This window comes from Drosophila pseudoobscura, chromosome 4 (genome assembly GCF_009870125.1).
Source record: "Drosophila pseudoobscura strain MV-25-SWS-2005 chromosome 4, UCI_Dpse_MV25, whole genome shotgun sequence".
Classification (NCBI taxonomy): domain Eukaryota; kingdom Metazoa; phylum Arthropoda; class Insecta; order Diptera; family Drosophilidae; genus Drosophila; species Drosophila pseudoobscura.
Genome location: NC_046681.1, coordinates 17129180 through 17154491, shown reverse-complemented (window position 1 = coordinate 17154491; position 25312 = coordinate 17129180). Strand labels below are relative to the sequence as shown.

General features: G+C 37.1%; 4 protein-coding genes across 8 annotated transcripts; 1 reads left to right on the top strand and 3 right to left on the bottom strand.

The window, feature by feature from the left end:
* The first annotated feature begins 1818 nt into the window (after positions 1 to 1818).
* On the top strand, positions 1819 to 25089 carry piwi (P-element induced wimpy testis). Of its 2 annotated transcripts, none has more exons than XM_033380017.1 (8): positions 1819 to 1923; positions 21989 to 22570; positions 22632 to 22952; positions 23012 to 23166; positions 23228 to 23428; positions 23481 to 23672; positions 23730 to 23840; positions 23902 to 25089. In XM_033380017.1, exons 1-8 carry the CDS (start codon positions 1834 to 1836, stop codon positions 24782 to 24784), a joined length of 2535 nt encoding a protein of 844 aa, XP_033235908.1. In that variant the 5' UTR covers positions 1819 to 1833; the 3' UTR covers positions 24785 to 25089. The 2 variants fall into 2 exon arrangements, with proteins under 2 accessions (XP_033235908.1, XP_001352313.3); XM_001352277.4 differs by lacking the exon at positions 1819 to 1923 and adding an exon at positions 17525 to 17680.
* On the bottom strand, positions 2966 to 8879 carry LManII (Lysosomal alpha-mannosidase II). Of its 3 annotated transcripts, none has more exons than XM_033380015.1 (11): positions 8746 to 8879; positions 8474 to 8624; positions 7043 to 7413; positions 6782 to 6987; positions 6543 to 6679; positions 6300 to 6433; positions 5261 to 5907; positions 4977 to 5197; positions 4501 to 4912; positions 3669 to 4111; positions 2966 to 3613 (listed from the first exon to the last, which is right to left on the bottom strand). In XM_033380015.1, exons 1-11 carry the CDS (start codon positions 8862 to 8864, stop codon positions 3047 to 3049), a joined length of 3408 nt encoding a protein of 1135 aa, XP_033235906.1. In that variant the 5' UTR covers positions 8865 to 8879; the 3' UTR covers positions 2966 to 3046. The 3 variants fall into 3 exon arrangements, with proteins under 3 accessions (XP_033235906.1, XP_033235904.1, XP_033235905.1); XM_033380013.1 differs by having other exon boundaries at positions 8474 to 8629; positions 8746 to 8872; XM_033380014.1 differs by lacking the exon at positions 6300 to 6433 and adding an exon at positions 6015 to 6148 and having other exon boundaries at positions 8474 to 8629; positions 8746 to 8872.
* LManI (Lysosomal alpha-mannosidase I) lies at positions 11336 to 14822 on the bottom strand. The gene is made up of 6 exons (XM_033380016.1): positions 14692 to 14822; positions 14233 to 14603; positions 13664 to 14134; positions 12973 to 13583; positions 12686 to 12912; positions 11336 to 12627 (listed from the first exon to the last, which is right to left on the bottom strand). Exons 1-6 carry the CDS (start codon positions 14773 to 14775, stop codon positions 11431 to 11433), a joined length of 2961 nt encoding a protein of 986 aa, XP_033235907.1. The 5' UTR covers positions 14776 to 14822; the 3' UTR covers positions 11336 to 11430.
* Positions 15566 to 17004, bottom strand: LOC26532045 (uncharacterized). 2 transcript variants are annotated; one of them, XR_004469182.1, is made up of 3 exons: positions 16851 to 17004; positions 16197 to 16476; positions 15566 to 16135 (listed from the first exon to the last, which is right to left on the bottom strand). XR_004469182.1 is itself a non-coding variant. In XM_033380031.1 (2 exons), the coding sequence occupies exons 1-2, from the start codon at positions 16209 to 16211 to the stop codon at positions 15710 to 15712; spliced, it is 441 nt and encodes a 146-aa protein (XP_033235922.1). In that variant the 5' UTR covers positions 16212 to 16460; the 3' UTR covers positions 15566 to 15709. The 2 variants fall into 2 exon arrangements, 1 of the variants encoding a protein (XP_033235922.1); XM_033380031.1 differs by lacking the exon at positions 16851 to 17004 and having other exon boundaries at positions 16197 to 16460.
* Positions 25090 to 25312: the final 223 nt, after the last annotated feature.

Below are 25312 nucleotides of genomic sequence, written 5' to 3'. Positions count from 1 at the left end.
ATACTAGATGAAAGCCAATAGAATACTAATAAAAGGTGAATAGTCAATTTTAAATTAGCTACATCCTACATTTATAAGCATTAAGCAATATACATAGTAAAATAATGAAAGATATTAATAAAATTTCACAATCGTTTCTTAGAAAAAACCTGTTCAGTTTGTGTATTCTTTTTCGTCCATATCGTAGTCTAAGTAAAATTCCAAAATGCGCCTTTACTCTATTGTGGTATACGAGGGTTGCTATTTATATTTATCGACTTCAGGAACAGGTTTCAATTTGTTTGAATTTGAGTCCATTTGGCATGGACATTCTTTGTCCATATTACCAATTGGATGAGTGAGCGGATGAGGAAAATTCAATTTCTGGTTCAAACTCGAATAACAATTTACAATGATCGCACTGGGAAATATGTACATATGTACATATGTGCGAAATATGGATGATTGTGCGCGCATGGATCCAAAATTAGTCTTGTGCCTTGTTCCCAACAACAATGTAGAAAGGTTTGATAATCAAAATAGGTCGTATGATATCGTATAAAGCGCTCGTGACTGCCGGAAGGCTTATGGTGCTTTAGTTGCTTCCGTGGATCTTCAGCAGATTAAACTTACTGTAGCACTGTCTCAGAGTGCAGTGCCTTTGATGTACCTTTGGACAATGATAGCTAAGGCCTTAAGAAAATATAAGCGAGTACACCAAGAGGTGTACTATTCTATCGTGACGGTGTTAGCACAGGGTTCTAAGCAGTTCTTCGATGCTGGCATACATTGTGGTCACTAAATCTTTCAACACGCGTTTTTTACACGATTTGTAGTGGTCTTTCAATTTCCTTGAAACTGTGGGATATAATAGTCTCAAAAAAGATTCTTAAAATTCGAAAAGTAGTTTCAAAAATGTTCATTACCGGCCGGACTGCGCTCACATTAAAATCTCAATATCTTAAAACCATTAAAGTCTCCCAAGAAAATTTTAAAAAATTCTCCAAATGAACTATAAAGTAATTAAAATATATTTTTTTGTATTTTTATGTACAAATTTTGTACTATTTTTTAGTCTAATATTTTAGACTACGTATATTTAAATACATCGTCTGCAAGTTTCATTCACATTCGTCTTCCCGATTAGGAAATATTTATTTTTGAAAACAAGCTGCTGTTACTCAAAGGGAGGTAGCCGGCGCCATTTTGAAATTTGTTGTTTTGATTTTAACAATCCTAAGGCCACAGTTCCACACTTTCAAGGAGAAATAAGACAATTTGTGAACTGCTTTAGGTTTCATGGTGTCCCGCTCACCCCTTTTCCTGTTGTACAAATTGTTTAAGCACATTCTTTATGCATTCGAATGGAAGCAAGGAATTCACGTATCGAAAAAGTTTTCATGCCTAATACATGCATTTTTTGCTTCCATTAGAATGTACATGTTTAAATAATAGAATTTGGAGTTTATTTTCATTATTTTTTGTGAAAAAAAAACACTTTTGAACCATACCTTTTTGTAATCGGTTCTACAGAGTCCGACCGGTCGTTTATACACGTGTACGAAAGAAGCTGCAGTGTGCATATGACGCTAACTACCTCCGATCTACACACACGCTTTCGTTTATTGTATACATAGTATGTACATACATGCCTAATTGTGTTGGTCAGAAAATGCGCAAACTTCTTTGAACTTACCGTTTCTATAAAAATGAATTGTTAATTTAGCTTGTGCGCTAATTAAACATTTCACCCTATAATTCGTTGCTCCATGTTCCTTCCTGCGACCCAACATTTGTGCGTACATACATACATAGTACATCGTTTTGCCCATACGTACATATGTATGTAAGAGTATGTGTTTGCATGTGTTTGAAATTCAAGCTGGAGATGGACTGGTTCAGAAGGCACGGACATATGAACACGAAAATAATACGATTTATGCGGTATGTACTGTAATGTTGTTTAATTGAATGACAAGGTGGAACATTTTTAACTCTGGTACAAACAGTAGCGTATTTTTATTGATTTTAACTGAAAGGTGATCCCGGCCTACAAGTGCCTTTCGATTCTGCAATTGTATACAAGCTAAGATAATGGCGATTTTTTAGTTTTAGTCTCACACAACACAAATTGTACCAGGAACTGTGCTGTGCTCTCCAGTCTCTAGTTCAAGCATTATAAATGCAGTGTGAGTAAATGTATGCACACTTATAGTATTTTAATGAAAAAAGTTTCACCCTCCAAAGTTGGCAGGTTATATATGTATGTATGTACATGCATATGTACATATTAAATATGTATGTGTGTACTTACATATAAATACAACTAGTTCAACTCTGTGCTTATTTTAATTTAGAATTGGGCAGACCAAATACAGTACGGATACATCACATCTTCAAGACCTCTCCAAGTCGGAGGTCGTCACCTTTTTATAGCCGGTACTTGGAGTAAAATTCAGAAGAAAGCGTTTCCGATCCTCTTGATCTCTTGATCCGTATCAATAGCGATATAAATAGTTTTTCTGTCCGTCTGGTTTAAAGCCTAGTTCTAAGAGCTAGATCAGCTGTATCTCCCCAGTGATATCCACTGAATCAAGTTTGCTTCCAAATTTTCTACGCCCATAACCGCCCCAAAAAAAGCGTAAATCTGTGGCATCCATAATAATAATAATGTAATTCTAGTAGCTACGCTACTCGGGTCTCTCTCTCACACTTTTTCTAGCGGCATTAAATTCAACATTTTCAAACTAAAAAACTGCAATTTTGTTTCAAAAAATAAGGAACGGAACAGATACTTTTATTAAAATTTTAAATTGGTTTTATAAGCTCTGCGAGCAGCTAAAGATCAGATTAAGATCATTAATCATCGTGCTTATTGCGGACGTTTCCGGTTTTATATATAGCGAATAACCATCATGGGAATGAATATTATGTGTCAGCTGAAAATTGGTGCAGGGCTTTTTTTTTTAACAAACCAACAGAGCATTTTTATATACATATATAGATATATATATTTATACATTTTCATGTTTATAAAGGTTATTAATGAATTAGATTTAGTCAAGGCCTAATATCCCGACAAATATACAACGAAAGTACGAATCTCCATTGGGCTTAACTCAATTATATATTTTTTATCATCACTATCCGATATAAAGGAAATATCTACACCTTTAGGTCCTGAGGCTTGGTCATCTTTATGTGAATCGAAAGGACCTGTGTGAACATTCCGCTTAAGACGGTTACTTTCAGCACCCAACTGTCCAGATGGTAAAGCTTCATCAGAATATTTTACACCCAGCAACGGTTTTGCCGCACTTAATAAGTGCACAGTCTTTGCTAATTTTGAGAATGTTGCATATGAGTTGTATACCTCTTCCTCGGAGTCAGGTACAAATTGCAATCGTTGAGTTTCATTTAACCAGGCATTTCCATCAAGAGTTGTTTCACGCATATCGTCGATTTTAAAAGTACTCAGGACGTCCTTAACATTAATCTGTACGGATCTAGAATAATGTACATCTTCTCCTTTCTCCATTATATGTTCAAATCGTACAAGGAGTTGGTTTAGGTGCCATGGTTCTAGCGTTAGTAAATGTACGGATTTTGGCAAAACTACCGAGATTCCATTGAACTAAAAAAAATGTGTGTGAAGTCAATAAAATTTAATAAATTTAATTAATACTCACTATATTTCTAAAAGATGTGCGCCATTCTTCTGCATTGTAAGACTTCATATTGCTAAAAAATTTCCATGTAGGCAACAAGCTTTCTATTTGCACTATCCGTTCAGTAGCTTTTAGAGAAATACCTTTGCGAGTACCGGACTGACCAAAGAAGAAAAGATGCTTGCCTCGTGCAATTAAACCTTTGCCGTGCTCAGTTTCATTTAATGCTTCTCCCACACCAAATGCGTCATCGTGTAGCAAACGACGATGTACCATCAATTCCAGGGCCCCATCTTGTAGTGAGCTTCCTCCTTGGGCTCTGTCCGTAAGAATTGCCATACGCGCCGTTGTGTCCTCCAAGGTAATTTTTGTTGTCACAGGGTAGTAGTTACCTGATACTTCTTCGTTCAGTTTTACGTTCCATGTATCACGGCGGTTTCGCTGTCTCTTTATCATTTCACGACCTTTGGGTTATTAAATAGAAATCACATTATTTGTAATTAATAGAGGTTAGTAGTATAAATAATTTATAATTTTATAAATACTTTTTATTCTTAAAAAAAAAACTAGTTTAAAACTGTAGAATTGTAGTTTTGAGTAGGAAATGAGAGTCGAATGAAATGAGGATCTAATCGGTGTAGTTATATGTTTTTAATCGTCTGTACCGAGTACTTGTAAACTTACTCCCGTAAAGAGCTCAGTCTAAGGAACTGAAGTTGGATTCCTACCAAGGAAATATATATCTCTTTTTCTCTTTCATAGCTCAATAGGATTATGTAAAAATTCGTACACGCGATTGGTATGGCTAATTGTATTTGTGTTAAATACTATTATTTTTATCATAGAATCTCACCGTTTGAATCGGTGTAGAATATGCCCGCCGACTCGATGCCAGAGTTAAAGCGGGTAATGACTTCTTTGCCAACGTCATCATCAATTGGAATTGGGCCGATTAACCACTCAAACTCAGCATAACTTTTCGAGCGATATACGCGCACTACTTGACTTATCCAATCATTGAATTTCTGATGGACCTCTTGCACAATTTCGCCTCTGTATACTTCAATATCTACTTGGTTAGCGACGAAGTGAATTTTATTTTTGTTTGGCCGGAAGATGTAAGCTCCAGATGATCGATTTAGAAACTCCGCATTGTTTCCCTTAGCACCTTCATAGTACAGGAACTCTTGGCTAACGATTCGTGTTAAGCCATCAGCAGTTACTTCTGAGAGAAACCCATTAGTGTCAAAGCCTAATTTAATATACTGCATAAAGAAAAATTACTAATAAGATCTAACGGTAGATAGCTTATGATTAAGATTTTCTTACTTCGTTTCCAATTACTGTTAAACTTGATGTTTTCTTTGGTGAAAAACTTGGCCTGAGGAATTCTTCAGGAGAATTCAATTTTTCAATATAATAAGTCCTATATCCCAATGGTGGAAGGTTAGTCGCGAAAAATACCAGCTCATACTGTGCATTTGAGCTTCTGTTTTTCATTTTCATTACTGCGGAGGGTATTGGTAACAGCTGAATTTCCATAGTCACACCTATAATTTAAAAGATATCGTTTGATCTTCTGTTAAAAATTTGTTTGATTTTTATCACCATACCCTTATTATCAATTACTTTATAATTGTAGTGTGTAACGGGTACTCTCACATATTCATCGGTAAAATGAGCCAGTGGATTGTAGAGCGTTAATGCAAATCTTTCATTTGACTCGGATACGGGACAAGAAGTGATGTTCAGCAAGGGACAGATTTTAAAATCAAAAATATAATCAGAACGTGTCTCACTTGTACTCGCACTTGTCTCCGATTGTACGGATAATTGATTTAGCACAGATCTTGTGTTCGCAGCGCATGCCCTGATCCCGACACTTAAGCGTTTTGCATAATCTAACGCGACCTTTTGCTTTTCTGTGCCGGTTATTGCATCATGGTGCTGCATGATGCCAAGTGTTTCGCGCATAAATGTCAGATGAGGCTCAAATTCAGCCGATTTTTTTGGAGCAATTGCACTTAGTTGCTTGCATACTTGCAAGAAATGATTACCATCCCGCTCAAAGCGCTTTATCGTTGGTCGCGATGTAAAGTATCCCGTCCAATAAGCATGAGGGTCAGATGCGTATGGAAAGAAGTCATCACTCTTCGTGGGCCATGTAATGCCGGACTCGTGCAGCGATTTGAGATAACAAGATGGGGTCGAATAAATTAAGTTTATATTTGACCCATTCACCTGACGAGCATTCGCATACCTGTGAATTAATAAAAAAAAGATTATCTGCCTAAAGGTTTTCCAACTCGCTAAATTCAGTGATTGGTATACTTTGTTAAGGAAAGCCCCTGCCGTTTAGTTACTTACTTTATTAATTTGTCCATGTTTGTATACCACATTCCGGCGTTTTGGTAGTGAAAATCCTCACCCATAGTAATAAGTAAGTTAGGTGTCCGATAACTTTCAGCCATTTTAGTAACAAAATCAAAGAAAGCATCTACCTGTTTATACATATATACATTTACACATAAGGGTGGCAATGATTGCAATTAATTTTTTCACGTTCTGACAAAACATTTTGGACAGAATATTCCTATCTGAGAGGCTTTCGTTAACAATAGACGGTGCACATAAAAACTAAATTTCAATTACCGTATTAATTTGTCGAGATTTTTGTAATAAACTTGCGCAGCCTGATATGTAAAGTCACCACCCATTGTTATAATAACATTGTCGGTTCGGTAGTATTTGCTTTGTGTTTTGGCGTAATCCAAAAACGTATCGACCTAGTGCAATCAGTAAAGCAATAGGAAACCGAAAAAAAATTGCAAAATGTTGAATACGTTGCCTCTTGTAAGTGGTAACACCAAAAACATAGCATATTTGGAATCTCACCCGTTCTTTAACATTGTTATCGGGGCTATGTTTTCCATCTATTATGGGATCATCACTGCACAGAATATCAAAACAAAATCCATCCGGTGCTTGGTAATTGTTGTAAAGGGCACCAGTGAACAGATCAGAAGACTTTCCTATTTTGAGAGTTAAAAAAAAATTTGTAAAAAAAAAAACCAGATTAAGAAACAAATTAATAGTAATAAAACATTATAAAATAATAAAAAAAATCCAAATACCTAAATTTGCGGATCCGTGCCATATCATTTCAGCGTTCTTTGTCATTAGGCGTTCGTCCTTATCCTGGTAATCTAATCGCCCGAAAAACATTCCATCGAATCCCATTTGCGCGAATATTGAAGCCATCTCTCTTGAGTGACCAAATGGGTCAATTTGCCACCCTATTCGAGGGCGACCACATTCTCCAAAGGTATCATTTAAACGTCTGAAATGGCTCTGTTAATCGATTTTGTTGTATAAAATTGTATTCTCATCCATACCTTAAACCCCAGGAAAATTGATCTATTATGCTTTGATAATGCGTTGTGGCTTCATCATTCATACTCCATGCTCCACCAATAAACTCCAGCCTTCCTTCGCTTACCAACTTTTTCACGGATTCTTGAACTGATGAAGTTTGCTCCTTCCACCATTTAAAGAAAAAAGCCGATTCAACGTAGATAAATCGTTTCTCTGGATCTTTGATCAAAGCGTCCACAACTGAATCAATTATATATTGCACACCAGCCTTTTGAATATTAGTCTCACTGCCGTAGTAATATTGGTCAACCGTTTTTAACCATCCGACGTCATCATGGGTGTGTGCTATCAGATGCACATTTAACATATTCGGTTTTGTAGGATGACAGCTCTGAAATTTTTGGATATTCGGTATGGTTACAATTAAAAATGTTTAAAACGTAATTAGAGCATTAATTAATATTTAAAATAAGAGCAGTATGTATGTCTTTTTTATGGTTATTTTATTTATATAGCACTGAAACAAAAGCCAAGCTTTTGCCGGGGAGAGGGCGCAAAAAGAGAGAAAAAGCTCAAATCTATATGGATTTGATATTCTGTGCAGCATGGGAAAACATGAATGTAAACAGTCTGAAATGATATTGTATACGTCACACGTGCCCGATATTCAAAAATATGTTCATTGCATTTACCTTACCAGTAAGGAAACACGCCGAAGTTTATGAATATATTAATATGAATACATATACATACATATATACTTATTGAAGTTCAATCACCAATAAATGCTTATCATTCAAACAGGCGGTTCGGCTGCAGAACACGCAACCCAAACAAACATCTATTTATGACGACCGACAGACATAAATATATGTATGTATAGAGTTGTCTGCTGATGTTGGCTACATATACATACATATCTACAAATATACGCTTCCACCTCAGGTTGAGCGGCGTTGCATGTTGTCGAAATCACTATACTTGCTGTAATATCAATAGCAGGATTCATATTGCATGTACACATGTATGTATTTTTAAACTGAAGCAACTACCATCGCAATTATGTGTATGCATATGTGTAATATGTAAATATACTATGTACATATGTATAAGTAAACCAGAGGCCGGTGCATTGGAAATTGTTCCGATGCTGCGCTCACGTAAAGCAGTGGTTGGCACCAAAACAATGTTCCGTTTTGCCTGCTGTCTACTCACACAAAAGCAATAAAAAAACATGTGAACATGCACATACTTATGTATCTATATACATATGTATATGCAAGCCGATCCCTGAAGTAAACATACAAATGATCAGTCAGAGAGATCAGTAATTTTCTTGAAAATAACATAATACTCTAGTAAATAATAAAGACAACGGTGGGGTACCTTTAGCATCGACTCCCAGAGGTTAAATTTCTTTGTTGTTGTATTTTAAATGCGCATTTACTCACCAGATAACCGCACTGGGATGCCGGTGACTCTCTCAATTTGTCGTAGGCTGCATTGATATTTCGCATATCGACGCCATGTAGAAAGTAAGAAAATATGCATAAAGCTGCAGACCAAGATATAGTTTCGCGAGACATGGTAGCTTTTTCCTTTCTATGCTATATGGACAAAAGGAACACAAATATATGTACATACAGACTTACGAATAATTTTACACACAAACATGACCGCTAAATTAATGTACTTTGATAAGGAATCGACTAAGCGAACTTACTGAATGTTTCCTACACCAATAACCAACCACATCAGAATGATCAAGCGGAGAACACAACTCAGCTCGAGAACTAAAATGTACTTGATAGCTCTCTTTGGCGTTGATATGTACATGTACATTCATCCGTATGTATGTGTACATTAAACTCAATACATGGTTTGTAGCACTTCGGCGGTCAGCGAATGCACTGATGAAGCCACAACCTACAAGTTGTCACTAGCTACTGGTAGTCGAGCGTCGAAACAGTTCAAATATAAACAAAAAGACTCTACAGAAGCAAGTTAATATTAAGAGAAAACTAAAATAAAAAAAAAATTCAAAGAAGAGACAAGAAAGTAAAACAAACTAAAATAATTACTATATTTTGACCAACTGTTGTAACAACTTTAAAGCAATTTTAAAAAATGTGTTTTTTATATGCATTTATGTGCCCACAGTATTCATAAAATCATAGCTATATTCCCGCTTCTTTCAGTAAGATTTCAATTTGCCCGAATCACTGAATTATTCCAAATTTGTAAAGCTCCAAATCTATCATAAATTGTCGGTCTGACTCGATGCGTAAATATGGTGTTGCATTGTGCTGTTGACCTGACCAATTATGTCAGCAACACTTTACGTTTTCGAGCTTACGGCTTTCGCAGACCTATTTTGTTATCGATACTTCGGAATTTAATCTCTGTTACACATAACAGAGGCTTTTGTGCACATAATACTCTTAATTCTGGGCTTAATAGAACTAAATTTGGCGTTTAACAGAACAGGTGAAAATGAAAAAGAAAGTTTTGGGCGAAAACGCAACATAGAGAGGCACAAGCGCTATTTATGTTCAACCGTAATTTCGTGCACTTCGTCTATTTCGATTCCATCTAATAACCAACATTCTAGCTGTTTCCATTCCTGACCGTCCGTTAAATATTTCACTCTCTTTCTTTCCACTTGCGAAATACGAATACCATCCAACCGTTAAATATCGCTAGATTTTCTACAGAATGCCACTGCTTAAGGAACAATGAGAGAGAGGTCGTTTCTGACCAGGGGACAGACAGACGGCTGGAGATTATTTAGAGACATCTTTTCAAGATGCCAGCTGGTATGGCCACGCTTTTGTATCTATTTCTCTTAGCCTGTGCACCCAACGATCAATCCTGACCTGAGCCATCTTTTTGGGGGGACGGCTTGGGGCCCTACAGCGATTATGTCTCTCCTGGGTTTCTTTTCTAGGGTCTAAGTCTAGGCTTTCCTAGGGTCTTTTCTTTTATATCCCGCATATTTTGTACCTTAAACTTGGAATCTTGCAGGTGTGCGGAGATAAAAAGTTTTCCCGTGACATCTCTCGAGTACTCGCCGAGTCGAGTACATTTGACTGAAAATCATCCCAATGTCCAGAGATCGCATGACACCCTGCCATGTAGAAGTGAGTTGGTTTCTTGGCCAAGGACGTCACCCAAGCTATACACCCAACCTTGGTACTAACCCTGGTACAAGGTAATGTTACGTACACTTACACACTGTCGAAAATCCTCTAACTGAACCCTCTACGAGGGTGCCGGCTAGGCAATGAACACTGCATTGATTGATTTCTTGCTCTTGTCCGAGGTAATGCAGGATCTTCGGAGGAGCTGGTCACAGTGAAACCTAAAGGTGCATACCGGATAGGCATAAAACCCTAAATTAACCAAACTTTTGGATATTAGCCCAAATGTCGGAAAGAAGCGTGCCTGCTGACTCTTTGCAATTTGAGATGTATGGGCTCCTTAGTCGACGCAGGCTCGGACGTAGGTAGGTGATCTGACAGATCTCAGCTATTTTTAGGTGAGGTTTCCATTTTTTTCCGCGGCACACCAAATGGTACACCACTTTGCCGCGGCACACGCTTTGAAAACATCGCATCCCGGTCCCAAGGTGCTGATATATAGCTGATCCTGTCTATACCGAGAGCAAAGGTGTTCTTGAAAATGCAGTCTAAGGGGACCGAGCACTTTGGTTTCTCCAAAGAGGACTAGAGGGTTCAGCCTGCTGGTAGCCCATTACCCATCGAGGAGGTGATCATTTGATCCTACAGATCAGAAAAAAAGGTAGAGGATTTGCTCTACTCTCAGCGACTATAAGAGCTAGAGCAATGAAACTGCAGTGGCTTCGATAGCATATCAACGCGCTAACTAATTCTCTCTCTATCTCACGCACTCTTTCTTAATCAGACTGAGTATCGGATATAAATGTAGAATAGCGTTAGTAGCTGCGACTTAAAACGTTCTCATTCTTTTCACTACGATCTGCTCACTGAAAAAAATTCAAAAGAACGAAACACAGTACGCCTCTCAGAAAACCGAACAGTGTTCTTTTCTTCGCTTGGTTTCTTGTGCTCACAAGGACAACTTAAAGCGGTTATTTGGATGAGTTCACAGCACCAAAAAACAGGCAATTGAGCAGAGCCCCAAAATTGTCCGCATAAAGGGACTTTTGTTGTTCTTGTGGTGTTTGAGAGAGAGAAAGACAGAGCTACATGGTCATCTCTGGAGCATGAGCACTCAAAAGACAACTTATCCAGATGTAGAAAACGTGGGCAAAGATAATTCCTAAAACAAGATATTGTATGCAATTAGTTAGTTTTATTTTAATTTAGCAACAGTACCGGACAACCTAATCCAGTTTTAGAAATATAATTATGTGGTAAATAATTTATTACTGATGGACTATAAAGGTACGAATTTGCATTGGTAACAGCGTAACACTGAACTTAGAAGCATCCATCGTATAATTAGCCTCCAGTGGCTTATGTGGAGTAAAGAAGTAACTGACTGAAGAAGGAATAATGCCGGTACCATCATGATGAAACTTGAATCTCTTCATTTGTCTTAGAGGCATATTTCCATCTAAAGTTACTTCCCAAATCTGTCGTCCGCGCAAAGATTCGAAAAGAGGATGCATGTTGTAGCTTTTTATGCCTCCACAGGAATTAAAGTTCTCCAATCGTAAAAGAATTTTGTTGGTTGAATAAGGCTCAAGGGAAAGAAGCTCCATTGATTCCGGAAAATCGTTAAAATCTGGCATCATGTGCTGAACTATCGAAGGAACGGTATTTGTTTTACTGAAAAACTTACAAAATGGCAAATGTAATTCATGGTGGGTTAAACGCTCAAAACAATTTGGATTCTCTGGGACAGCATTCAGAATAAGAAAAACTTTTCCTCGTGCTATCAAACCTTTGCCAAACTGTTCTTCATTAAGAGCTTCGCCGACCCCAAATGCATCGTCATTTAATAAACGACGATGTAGCATCAGCTCCAATTCACCGTCTTCCAAGCTAGTTCCGCCCTGTGAACGATCATTGAGTAGAGTTATGCGCTTATGATCATCTTGTATGTACATTTGTGCGGTAACTGGATGGTAATTTCCACTTATTTCTTCTGTCATATCTGGTTCGAAGAATTCTCGTTGGTTCCTTTTACGTTTGAGCATTTCTCGACCATTGGAATCAGTGTAAAAAGTGCCATTCGAGTAAACGTTGCTTGTAAAGCGAGTAACAATTTCTTTTCCAACACCATCGTCTGTTGGAATTGGCCCAATTAGCCATTCAAACTCCACACGGTTTACTCCATCATAAATACGTATTACTTGGGAAATCCACTCGTTCACATGTTGATGAACTTCCCTAACATTCTTACCATTGTAAATTGAATATTCTATTTTATCGCTTAGAACTTGAATTTCTCCGTCTGGACGAAAAACATATGCACCTGAGGACCGATTTTTTGAAATGCCGTTATTGCCCTGGAAGCCTTTATAAATGGCAAAGCTTTGATGAATATTTTCGGATACACCATTCATTTTTACAGCTTTAAGGTGGCCTGTACTTTTGGTGAACACAAGCCTTATAAGCTGAAAATTATTTCATTGAATTGAATTAGTGGTAATTACTCTTTTGTATCTCACTTACTGAGTTCTCTAACGTGAATTCATCTGCGTCGTTCTCAGCTATGGGTATTGTTTGATCGTTAATTAAGTCATTTTTCTTTCTCGGTAAGGGAAGTACGCGAATATAGAAGTTGGAAATTTTTTTCACACTGGCTTTAAAGACTAATTCATGCTGAGTGTCATTCGAACGGTGTTGAAGACCTAAAATTTCCAATGGCACTGGTACAATCTCCGATGATATTTCACGACCTAAATAAAAACAGTTTGTTTATATAATATCAATCAATATCAATAAATCATCACTTGTACCGTTTTCATCGGTGACTTGATAGTTTTCTTCCGTTACAGGCACACGCACATATTGGGAAGAAGTGTGAGCCAGCGGGTTAACTAATGTTACCACTATGTTGTTAGCACTTGTCTGTGTAAGCGCGCAAACACTTATATTTAATTCTAAGCAAGTTTGGAACTCCGCACTAGTATGATTGGTTAACACACGCAGAGCATCGCGAGCATTATTTTCGGCTCCAATAATTGCGTTGTATAACATTTGATCGTAGTCTTGGGCAACTGCCTGTTTTTCAGTGCCCGTTATAGCATCATGATGCTGCATAACACCCATTGCCTGCCGCAAGATGCTTAGGGATTTTGTATGCTTAACGCTGGTCAGATTAGCTAGTGTGCTAAGTTGTTTAACCGTCTGAAGGAAATGATTTCCATCCCGCTCGAAACGTTTTTGGGTTGGACGTGAAGTAAAATATCCAGTCCAATAAGAATGATTGTCGCTAGAATATGGAAAGAAATCCTCGGTTTTGTTTGGCCAACTTTGCAGTAACTGATGCAATTCGTAGAGGTAGCAAGATGGAGTTGAGTAAAATAGATTGATTTTTGAACCCTCCAGTTGACGGTTATTAACATACCTAATGTAAATGTAATGTAATTAAAGAAATTCTTTAATAAAAGACAAATTTATATTTTAGTTTTACCTGTAAGTACTTACTTAATTAGTTTGTCCATATTTTTAAAGTTCACCTCGGCGTCTTCATATTGGAAATCATCACCCATTGGAACCATTATATGATTAGCTCTGAACGACTTTGACATTGACGTTACGTAGGCAATGAAATCATCGACTCGTTTGTCCACGTTATTGTCGTAGCTCTTTCCGTCAATTATGGGATCATCCTGACAATGGATGTCAAAGCAGAACCCGGGAGGAGATCCATAGTGCTGATAAAGCAAACCAGTGAAAATTTCGGAGTCTTTAAAATATTCGCTAGATCTCCAAATCATTTCCATTGCCAGGGATTTCAGACGTGTGTTCTTTTCAACATAATCCATGCGAGCAAAAAACTCACCGTTGTAACCCATTTGTGCAAATATAGAAGCCATTTCTCGGGAATGCCCGAAGGGATCTATCTGCCAACCAATTCGAGGACGAGCGCAAGTCCCGAAAGTATCTTTCAAAAATCTGAAAATATAAGAGACGGTTTGGTTCATTGAACTCTCTGTTGGTTTAGTTTACGTGATGCACGAAAAAAACTAAAACAAATTACTGTCTTTACTTACTTTAAGCCTAAATTAAATTGGTCTATGACACTTTGGTAGTGAACTGTAGCTTCATCATTCATGCTCCACGCTCCTCCAGCAAATTCCAGGCGTCCTTCAGCGACTAATTGCTTCACAGCTATCTTCATAGTCACCGTTTGTTCAGAGTACCATTTAAAAAAAAATGATGTTTCTACTTGTATGAAACGACGCCTTGAGTCCTTTAATAACTCTTCCACTACTGTGTCTAATATATATTGGACGCCTGCATGCTGAATATTGTTATTGCTTCCATAGTAATATTGATCAACTGTTTTTAGCCAACCGACATCATCGTGTGAGTGGGGAACTAAATGCACATTAATCATATTTGATTTGGTCTTAGGGCAGGACTAAAATTGATAATTACAACATTAGAAAGTTATTTTAAAGTGATAATGCAGCTCAAATCTATATACATGTGTATATCAACATTTTTACCTCAAATCCACAGACATGCTCGGAGACCACAATGTTAAGAGTAGCCAAAACGAACAAAACTAGTATTCCGTTGAAATAGTTCATTTCGACAAACGGAAGGCTTTGCTGTAGCGTCTAATCGGTCGTATTAACTAGAATAAAATGAAATGCGGAATGAGCATTGAGCTTCGGACACCGAAGCTGTTCAATCCACCACTTAGTGATAAGCTTTTTAGATTGGACCCATTAGCTTGAGTGGGAATATAAAATTAAAATCAATTTATAAAATCCAACTGATAACAATTCGTTGCACTACCCATAATTTCTACAAATACTCAACCATATTTACATTTACAGCTGTATACAATTATTATTGGAATTACACATTAACATATGTTCATAGGCTTATTTGAACACAAATAAAAACTGAACATTTGTTTACAATTGTTGTACACTAGGCTCGAGTTTTTCTAATATACATACATGTGAATAAAAAAAAGTCAATCAAAAACAAAAAAACTACTGCAGGGTAATTTATGGTCGGAACATTTACTATAACGTTCATAGTTGTTCTGAATTGTTTTATGAATTTGTACCTGAACAAGGTAAACAAAAAATATAAAGGCCAGCTTCGTGGATCTAATCTATGAATTCCGTTGCGGCAACAGTCAAGTATACGTCGAATGAAAACAATTAGACCTGCAATTTTTAAAATAAAAATAAGCAATTCTAAATTATGTTTAGGTTTAGCCGTTCTTGAGTTGTACGTAAGTAGTGTAACTAACACGAATTTCTTTTAATAAAATAAATAATAAAAATAATATATATAGAATATAAAAGATTTTATTTTATATATAAAAAATATTTTATATATACATATATTGATAAGTGCAAGCAAAAATTGAGAGATGCGCGGTCTGTTTTGGAATTTTCTCGGAACTGATAATAAATTCTTGTAAGGATAGGAAAGTGTAAAGCAAAATTTCCAATAGCTCTGAGTCTACCCTACGAGGTTGTGGCCGGGTAGTCCAGGATATGTTCAGAGTGCATATGACCAATCGTCGTTCCAGGGGAAAGTCATTCTATATCTGCGTGGCATCACCAAGCGGCCCAACGTCATAGGAGAGGGAATTTTGGTTTTTTTAAGATAAATGATACGACCTCGAGGCTTCCATAAACCCGTATCTGAATATGCTTCGTCTGAATTACTATCATCCAGGTTTGAAATTGACTGTGAAATTGAAGAGCTTGTGAGGTCTCTTGCATCCTCTTGCTGGGAGGGCTTCTTCTGTTGGTATAAAAATATATAACTGCGTGGCTTCACCAAGCGGCCCATCGTCACGGGCCACGGAATTTTTGTTCTTGGCTGAATATAGATAATTCCATCGATTATCCATGTTGTCCAAAACATTGAGCTCTCTACGGCTACCCATTTTTTAACCATGCTTATTTCCATTTTAATGTTCTTAAAGTTAAGAGTTTATTTATAATCATTTACCAGTTCGATTGTCTTCCTATCTACTCACAACTATTTCCAGCATATCATCTCAGAGAATATTTACATGAAATATTGCGTGTATTCGTTTTTTCTTAGTATTTTGGTACGGTACGAATTATTTTCTGTCGAGATTTTTTTGGAGCTGTAGGTTTGTTGATATGCTGTCTAATATGAGATTTGATATGTAAAACAGACTGACATTCAGTTCTCCAGGCCTTCTTTGAACAACAAAATTCGTTTATACATTTGTTTAGCTTCGTTCAATAGGAAAGACAGCAATATTACAGCCTCGATTATAATTATAGGACCTTTGAAGAGGAAATACAATTGACTAAATTACAAATGATTTTTAAAATGCAGAAAGAAAAATGATGAGTGATTTGATCCAAGCTTAGATCCTTGATGAATGGTGGAATTTTTTGACAGATATGAAATCTCGAATCCCACTGGCACCATCCACCATCTACCATCCATCAAAAAACCAGAAAAAAACTGTTGTTTTGGTGGGTCGCATTGGCCGCAAAAAGAATACTAGAGCTATAGTTTGATCTGCCCTGGTCGACATTAAATGAATTTTTACGGGCCCAAAAAATCTTGCCCAATGCTTATATAAATTCTTTCGTTAATTTTTCACGGTTGAAATCTCAAAATTATATCTAACAACTATTGAAGTTTTTGCTACGTGTAATTTCGGGTAGTATGTGCATGAGCAGTCAATAGGCTGTCCAGCTCGTTGTCCATTCGCCCGGCTGTTGGAAAATTGATGTTGTTGCGACTGGCGAGTGCACGTTGTTTTGCGTAGATTTCTTCACCGCCCATGAAGATTATTTGTAAATATGAATGTTCCTCGTTTGGCCCAAAAAACCCACTTTGTGGTAACCTTGTCCTCTAATTTTTAATGTTGAATTGAATTGTTACCACTTCGCGCAGTATAGTGTTTCACAGTGCTTTTGTGTTCCTCCAAGCAGCCAAGGCCAAACCAACTTCCAAACAGAGCTGCTGTAGTTTTATGCTCATCAGCTGGTGGATGGTGTGAATCGGCGTTTCACATCTGTCAAAAAATCCCTCCGTTCCTTCCGTATTTCATAAAAAATCCGATAAAATTGAGAGTTATTTAAAGTTAAAGTTATTTAGTCTTGTAGAAAATAATTCATCAATCGGATAAAACTATGAGTTGATAGCTGAGGTTCCTAGCTAGCTAGTAATATTAGACCGAATATCAAAAGCGAGGAATATAATGGAATTAGAATCCAAATATTTATTCTGTATATTTACGGCATATCTGTGACGATATTGTGGTATATTTCTGATCGTCAGACGGTATATTTTCTCGATAGCTCCGCGGTCACACTGCCTGCTGTCATTTAAAAACTTTGAAAGCCGCGCTTTGTGCAGTGTGTGATTAACGGAATGTCGGAAAATCAGGGACGTGGACATAGACGCCCACATGGGACATTGGATGAATCTCTTGGCCGACCAGGGTCTAGTACTGATGAAAAAAGAGATGAACCGGTATGTACATTTTATTATCCCTAGATCGTTATGAAATTTAAGCTTGCACATTTTCGGAGCATATATTTTAGGAATTGGTTCTTGCGAACCAATTGTGCGTGTGCGTGTGCCATATATAGTACCAAAAAATTTCAAACTTAAATACAATTCATAATGCATGTGTATAGATATATATACTCGTATATTGAATTCCCGCTTTTCTAAATAGTTATCTGTTGAAAATTTCTGTGTCTTTAGACGCACTTGGCACATTTCGGTAATTGCAAGTGCCTAAGTATTTATGTACAGATTTCTTGTGTATGCACATGTACTTCAAGGTTAAAACATCCGCAAAATCATAAGCTTAGCTTTATACTCGTAAATCATATAAAATCATTTACTATAAAAATTGAAAATCCCTTAAATGCATACATGCGTATTTACCCGAACACATTGTAAGAGAAAATATTTACATTCAAAGTTTAGTTTTTGATATTTACCATTATCCAAAAGACGCAATGCCCTTGAAAATAAATCCAACATAAATTTCTGCCGCGCAAGCAATTGCAGACGCTTCAAAATTGTAAGTTTGTGTATCATGTACATATGTGCAGTCTGCGAAGGCGTCATCCGACCGCCATTTTGACTTCGAAGTCGAAAGCCTTTTAAAAGAATAAAAAAAACAACGTCTTCGCATTCTACACATAATAGAATAAACAAACATATTTTAAACAAATATTGTTGAAATCAAGTAACTGCATATAAAACTACAAATTGAAATCCCTTAATTTGTTTTAATTATTCGTGTAGTCGAGTTAATGTATGTATATGTATGTAAATATAGAATCTATACAGTGACTCACAGCTTAAATGAACCAGAACATTTTTTACACTTCAAAGTGCTATATGTGTTGTATTTACATATTTTGAATAATACCAACGTCGGGATTGGAAACTCCCTTCCTTATTATTAAACTTCAAAGTTGTTCAAACCGACTGTATGCTTTGAGCTGACAGCCACTTGTATGAATGTATGCATGTGTTTACACCGATTGTAATAAAGCAGTGGTGTCTTGTATCCCTTGAATTCATACATGGGAAACCAGACACTAAAACAATAAAGAAAAGAATAAAATTCAATGAAAGGAAAAAACATATTTCAATGTTTTTGGTTAAAAATAGCAGCAAGAATCGAAGTTTAAAAGAAACAGAAGAAAATAAGAACTTCGGTCAGCGGACTTAGGAACTTAGGAAAGCGGAGCGAAAGAGAAGAAGGAGGAAAGAAATCATAGGCTGAAAAGTTGTACAGTGAACGACAGTAGAGTACATGTGTATGAATGTACGTTAGGGATCTGCATGCCTACATTCAAAACACAAGCACACTATTGCTCACAGCAAATCAGCTATTTTATAGTTAGTTCAGGCAAAATGAGTATTGGTAAAGTATTTGTGGTAAAAGTGGATGTGTGTAACGTCCAGAAGGAATCGTTTCCGACCCCATAAAGTATAAATATTCTTGATCAGTATCAATAGCCGAGTCGATTGAGCCCTGTCTGCCTGTCCGTCTGTCCGTCCCTATCAGCGCCTAGTGCTCAATGACTATAAGAGCTAGAGCAACGACATTTTATATCCGGACTTCTGTGATATGTCACTGTTACGAGAATATTACGAGAATCAAAACTTTGCCCCGCTCACTTCTGTGGCATCCACAATTTCAAAGATACGAGAAAACTGACAACGCAGAAGCGTAGAGGATGTTTATATGTTCTATCTGAACCAGATCGTATAATTATTATAGCCAGAATCAAGAAAACAATTTCATTCCTTCACGCTCTGTCTCTCTCTAACACACAGATTTCATGGTCGGTTTTGCCAATTGCAAAATATGAGTTCAAGGATCTCAGAACCTATAAGAGCCAGAGCAATCAAATTTGGTATCCACACTCCTGTGATATTGGACCTTGACCGTTTTGTGTCAAAATTTCGCCACACCAACTTCCGCCCCCGCAAAGGACGAAAATCTGGGGCATCCACAAATCTCAGAGACTATTAAGGCTAGAGTAACCAAATTTGGTATCCGCACTTCTGTTATATCTCACGAAAAAAAGTATATCTAAAAATTTCGCCCCACCCCTTTCCGCCCCCAGGACGAAAATCTGTTGCATCTACAATATTGCAGATTCGAGAAAACTAAAAACGCACAATCATAGAGAATGACCATATCTATCAGGTGGCTGAATCTGGATCAGATCGGATCATTTATATATCCAAAAGGAGCAAATCAATTTGCAGTGGCTACGCAGCGCCCGACGTCACGCTCAGACTGATTTTCTGTCTCTCGCACGCACTCTTTGTCGTGTCGTTTAATATTAGCGGCGTCTGCCGGTGGAGAGCCATACTGACTAAGTATCGGGTATAAATGCAGAGTTGCGGTCTGCGCAGCAACTCACAACTCACTTATTTCGTTTCATAAGTATATATTTGCCGGAAATCTGAATATTTAATATATACACTACTGGCCAAAAAAATAAGTACATCGGTGTCGTGCTAGTTTGTTATGGAATAGCTCGAATTTTTGTAAGTGAATGGATGCCAATTGTTTATATTTGGAAAGGTTACAGTCTTGCCAATTATTTAAATCAAAAATTAAAGTGGGGAACCATCTTAATAAAATTCTATTCATACATTTTTGCAGAATGGGAATTTTTGGTCTGGCCAAAATAATAAGTACACTGGTGTTATTTATATATTTGAAAGGATTGGATAAGGATTTGGTCAAAGGATTGTTGTATTTTATTGAGTTCCTTCATATTTAAGTACATGAGAGTAAAAATTTTGAAGATGTTGCAAAAAGTCGTTGAAAATCATTTGGCATGGTCTGGGTCAGATGGGTCTTAGAAGTGGAATAATATATTATTGAGAGAAGAAAAAAAAATAAATCTTTTTGATAATGACTCCAGAAGATGTATACAACGACCCAAAGGCAAAGAATTCGACTTCCGGTACACCAAGAAAATGGTTAAGAACGAAGACCGATGTATAGGTATCCGAGGCTATTTTTCTTGGCATGGCGTTGAGCCGGTACATCTCATAACTGATCATGTGATCCAATTCGGGTATAAAAACATATTGACAGTCATTATACAATCTTGAGCTGAGGAAAACATGCCCTTGAGATGGGTCTTTCTACCGGAAAATTACCCAAAGCACACCTCAAAGGTGGTGAAGGCTTGGTTTACGGGAAAAAATGTAAACGTTATGGCTTGGCTAAGTCAGTCTCCTGACTTAAAGCCATTTTAAAACCTTTGGGGTGACTTAAAACGTCGAATTGGTAAAAATTCTTTTCGAAAAGAAAAAGAATTGTGGAGAATTTGTGCAAAAAACGTGGTGTGAGATTCCAGTGGAGACTTGCCGCAAACTTATTGCTAGTATGCCAAGAAGAATGGCCGAAATCATCCAAAATAAGTGTGGCTATATAGGATACTATTAAAAGATTATAGATTATAAGAAAAAAGTGTAAAAATTTTGATACGCTTTTAGTTTTTCGCTTTGGAGAATTGCTGTACTTATTATTTTGGCCAGCCCTTATCTATGATTTTAAGGTTTAATCGATCATAAAATATATATTTGAAATGAAAAACGCCTACGACAAACATTTTTATAGTCTATTGTAGGTTAGAAAACTAAAAGTAAATTTGATTTTTTAATTATGTTTATTAGAAAAGTTTTATAGGACGTGAAAGAAAGCTCATAAGCGTGTACTTATTATTTTGGCCAGTAGTGTATATATAATAATATATTATATTTAGCTAAGTTTCTTTTTGTTAAGTCAAGTCAAAGTTGAAAAATAAACCTAAGAAATGAGATCCATATACTAAGACTCCATATATTATGTCTATTCGACATTTGAGATACCAAAATCGGCAAAAGAAATGGTTCATTTGCATTGCCAATTTTCGAACATCTGTAACATAAAACCAGTCGCAAAAAGCAAACGAGAGAGTAATGAAGCTGCAATCAAGAAAACTAAAGACTTAGTGCCTGTCGTCTACGCACACAAACTTACCGTTCAATAAATAATTAAACATTTTAAGACTATGTTATATTGCTGAGACACAAGATCTACGGCTCTTCGGCTTTGGTCAAATGATAAAATTACAGGTTCACGCTTGCAGTCTACTCACCGACCAACATCAATATAGGATTCAAGGTCTGTCTGTCTTTCTTTAGGGAAATCGTAAAATCGACTATAGGCTACATTCTTGATCTTTATAAATAGAGTGTATCGCATTTTTTCTCATTTTTATATTGGAAATTTATTTTATGTAGCGTGCAAAGGTTTTCAAAGGACAATCTGAAGCTTCCACATCAGGTCAATCAAGTGGCGGTGTGGTCGCTCGTGAGCCATCTCACGAGTCATCGAGACGGGAAGGTGGTCCGGTGCAGGAACGGCAGCACTTGGATAGCTATGATATTGTGAGGACCCGTCCGGCTGATATTGTATCTAAGCAAGGCAAGGAAGGAGAACCTATTAGTTTGCAATCAAACTTCTTTCGATTGCAAACCAAGCCAGAGTGGCGTATAGTTCACTACCATGTGGACTTCGAGCCTGAGCTGGAGAATATACGCGTGCGTATGGGCATATTGTCAAATCACGCTAATATTTTGGGAGCTGGCTATCTATTTGATGGAAAACAATTGTTCACACACAAAAAATTGGAGAAGGATTCAATTGTGCTGTGTGGCCAATCAAAAATGGGAACTGACTACAAAATCTCAATAAAGTGTGTTGGAATTGTGTCGAACGCAGAACCGCGCTTTTTGCAAGTGCTAAATCTCATTTTGCGCCGCTCCATGAAGGGTCTGAAGCTTGAGTTAGTTGGGCGCAATCTTTTTGATCCCCACGCAAAGGTATAGAAGTTCGGTAAAAATATGTTTGTTTATTTTTAACTAAAACATATAATATTTGTAGATACCGATCCGAGATCATCAAATGGAACTCTGGCCAGGATATGAAACTTCTATCAGACAACACGAAAAAGATATAATGCTATGTGCTGAAATTACACATAAAGTGATGCGCACTGAAACTGTGTATGAGATATTGAAACGTTGCTCTAATAACCCCTCGCGACATCAAGACGAGTTTCGCGCGAATGTTCTAGATTTGGTTGTTCTTACAGATTATAATAACAAAACATACCGCATTAACGATGTTGATTTTGCACAATCGCCAAAGTCCACATTTAGTTGCAAAGGCAAGGATGTTAGTTTTATCGAGTACTATCTGACTGTAAGTAAAAAAAAAAACCATGATACAAAATCGAAAATAACAAACATCAATTGTTTTAGAAATATAACATACGTATTCGTGACCACAATCAGCCCTTGTTAATTTCAAAAAATAAGGACAAGGCTCAGAAAATCAATGCCAGTGAAGTCGTAGTTCTTATTCCAGAGCTATGCCGAGTAACGGGACTTACTGAGTCCATGCGCTCCAATTTTCAGTAAGCCTTAAATATCTAGGTTTATTGTTAAGGATTTAAGACGGTCACCTTTTTGTTACAGATTGATGCGAGCAATTTCAGATTACACCCGTATGAATCCTGACCGCCGCATAGATCGTTTGCGTAGATTCAATAACCGTTTGCAAAATACCGCGGATAGTGTGAAAGTACTTAACGACTGGAACATGAAACTCGATGAAAATCTTATAAATGTACAAGGTCGTATAATTGCACCGCAGAAAATTGTCTTTAATCAATCAAAGTGAGTCGTCTATAAAAAAATGTACTTTTATATCTAAATGAATTGTATTCAGATGTTCTTCTGGCGAAAGTGCCGATTGGACAAGATGCTTTCGTGACCAACGACTACTAACAACTCCTAGTGAGGGTATCGACCGGTGGGCCGTAATTACACCTGAGCGTAATTCGTTTGACCTTAAAACATTGCTCGACAGTTTGTTTCGTGCAGCTTCTGGTATGGGACTCAAAATTAGAAGTCCACATGTGTAAGCTGAAAACTGCAAAATGTACATTTTTCTTAAAATAACGCTCTTTACATTTAGAATAAAAATTCAGGATGATCGCACTGGCTCGTATGTGCGAGCTATGGACAGTTGTGCGGACATGGATCCAAAATTAATCTTGTGCCTTGTTCCCAATAACAATGTAGAAAGGTTTGATAATCAAAATAGGCCAACTTTGGAATGCAAAATGAAATACATTTCTTTTTTTCAGATATTCGTCCATTAAAAAGAGAGGATGTGTTGACAGAGCCGTTCCTACGCAAGTTGTGACTATAAAAACTTCGAAAAATCGAGGCCTACTGAGTATTGCAACAAAAATAGCAATTCAATTGAATTGTAAATTGGGGTATACACCATGGATGATTGAATTGCCACTTTCTGGTTTAATGACCATTGGCTTTGATATCGCAAAAAGCGCTCGTGACCGCCGTAAGGCTTATGGTGCTTTAGTTGCTTCCATGGATCTTCAGCAAAATTCAACTTACTTTAGCACTGTCTCAGAGTGCAGTGCCTTTGATGTACTGGCTAATAACCTTTGGCCAATGATGGCCAAAGCCTTGAGGCAATATCAGCGAGAGCATCAAAAGTTACCAACACGTATACTATTCTATCGTGACGGCGTTAGCTCAGGATCTTTGAAGCAGTTGTTTGAATACGAAGTGAAAGATATTGTGGAAAAGCTTGATATTGAATATAAGCGTGCTAATAGTGGTCCACCTATGCTGGCATACATTGTGGTCACTAAATCTTCCAACACGCGCTTTTTTAGAAACGGAAGAAATCCCCCACCTGGAACTGTAGTAGATAACATTGTTACTCTGCCCGAAAGATACGACTTCTACTTGGTGTCACAGGCTGGTCGGCAAGGAACAGTGTCGCCAACGGGCTATAATGTGCTCTATAGCAACATACGTCTCAGCCCTGACCAAATCCAAAAGCTCACATATAAGATGTGTCATCTTTATTATAACTGGTCGGGAACTACACGTGTACCCGCTGTTTGCCAGTATGCTAAAAAACTAGCTACCTTCGTCGGTACACATTTGCACTCCATTCCGCAGAATGCGCTTGAGAAAAAGTTCTATTATCTATAAGTTTATCTCCACTACAATTATCTATCTGGTATCTGTACCACTACAAATTTGATCGTAGATATGCAGGAAGCATTCTTAAATTTCGTATTGCGAATGTCAGTTTTATTTATAACCAATGTGGAAAATTAATTCAAAGTATGCTAAACATCATTAAGTTACTTAAAGTTATAACCAAAGTGAAAAATTAATTCAAAGTATGCTAAACAACATTAAGTTACTTAAAAAGCCTCGACAGAATAATTGTGTGCCATACCGCATCCATCTAAAATTAACCTACAATAAAAAATTTCAGCACTTACCACTTACGATTGTAGTTTTATGTTGTATGCTGCGTCGGGGTAATTTTGAATATTGAAAGGTAGCATTTAATGTTGTACTTGATGATTTTTGTTCATGACATTTTTCACGCAATTGCGACATGCTCACTCGCTTTTTTTTGTTATTTTGTTGCTCTATTATTTCTCACGTTAATTGAACTATTCGTTCGTCTGTCAAAGGCGGCAAACCCAGAAGAATCTCGAGTCTCGA

Bases quoted from the DNA above. Each gene is read 5' to 3' on its own strand.
- LManII (XM_033380013.1), bottom strand. From the start codon at position 8,868: ATGAATGTACATGTACATATCAACGCCAAAGAGAGCTATCAAGTACAT. The intron at 5,198-5,260 runs GTATGGTGATAA...TTTAAATTATAG, and splicing joins TAAAGTAATTGATAATAAGG to GTGTGACTATGGAAATTCAG. The intron at 4,112-4,500 runs GTGAGATTCTAT...AATAACCCAAAG, and splicing joins ATTCTACACCGATTCAAACG to GTCGTGAAATGATAAAGAGA.
- LManI (XM_033380016.1), bottom strand. From the start codon at position 14,775: ATGAACTATTTCAACGGAATACTAGTTTTGTTCGTTTTGGCTACTCTT. The intron at 14,135-14,232 runs GTAAGTAAAGAC...TTATATTTTCAG, and splicing joins CAATTTAATTTAGGCTTAAA to ATTTTTGAAAGATACTTTCG. The intron at 12,628-12,685 runs GTAAGTGAGATA...AATAATTTTCAG, and splicing joins AATTCACGTTAGAGAACTCA to CTTATAAGGCTTGTGTTCAC.
- piwi (XM_001352277.4), top strand. From the start codon at position 17,579: ATGTCGGAAAATCAGGGACGTGGACATAGACGCCCACATGGGACATTG. The intron at 23,167-23,227 runs GTAAGCCTTAAA...TTTTTGTTACAG, and splicing joins TCCATGCGCTCCAATTTTCA to ATTGATGCGAGCAATTTCAG. The intron at 23,429-23,480 runs GTGAGTCGTCTA...AATTGTATTCAG, and splicing joins ATTGTCTTTAATCAATCAAA to ATGTTCTTCTGGCGAAAGTG.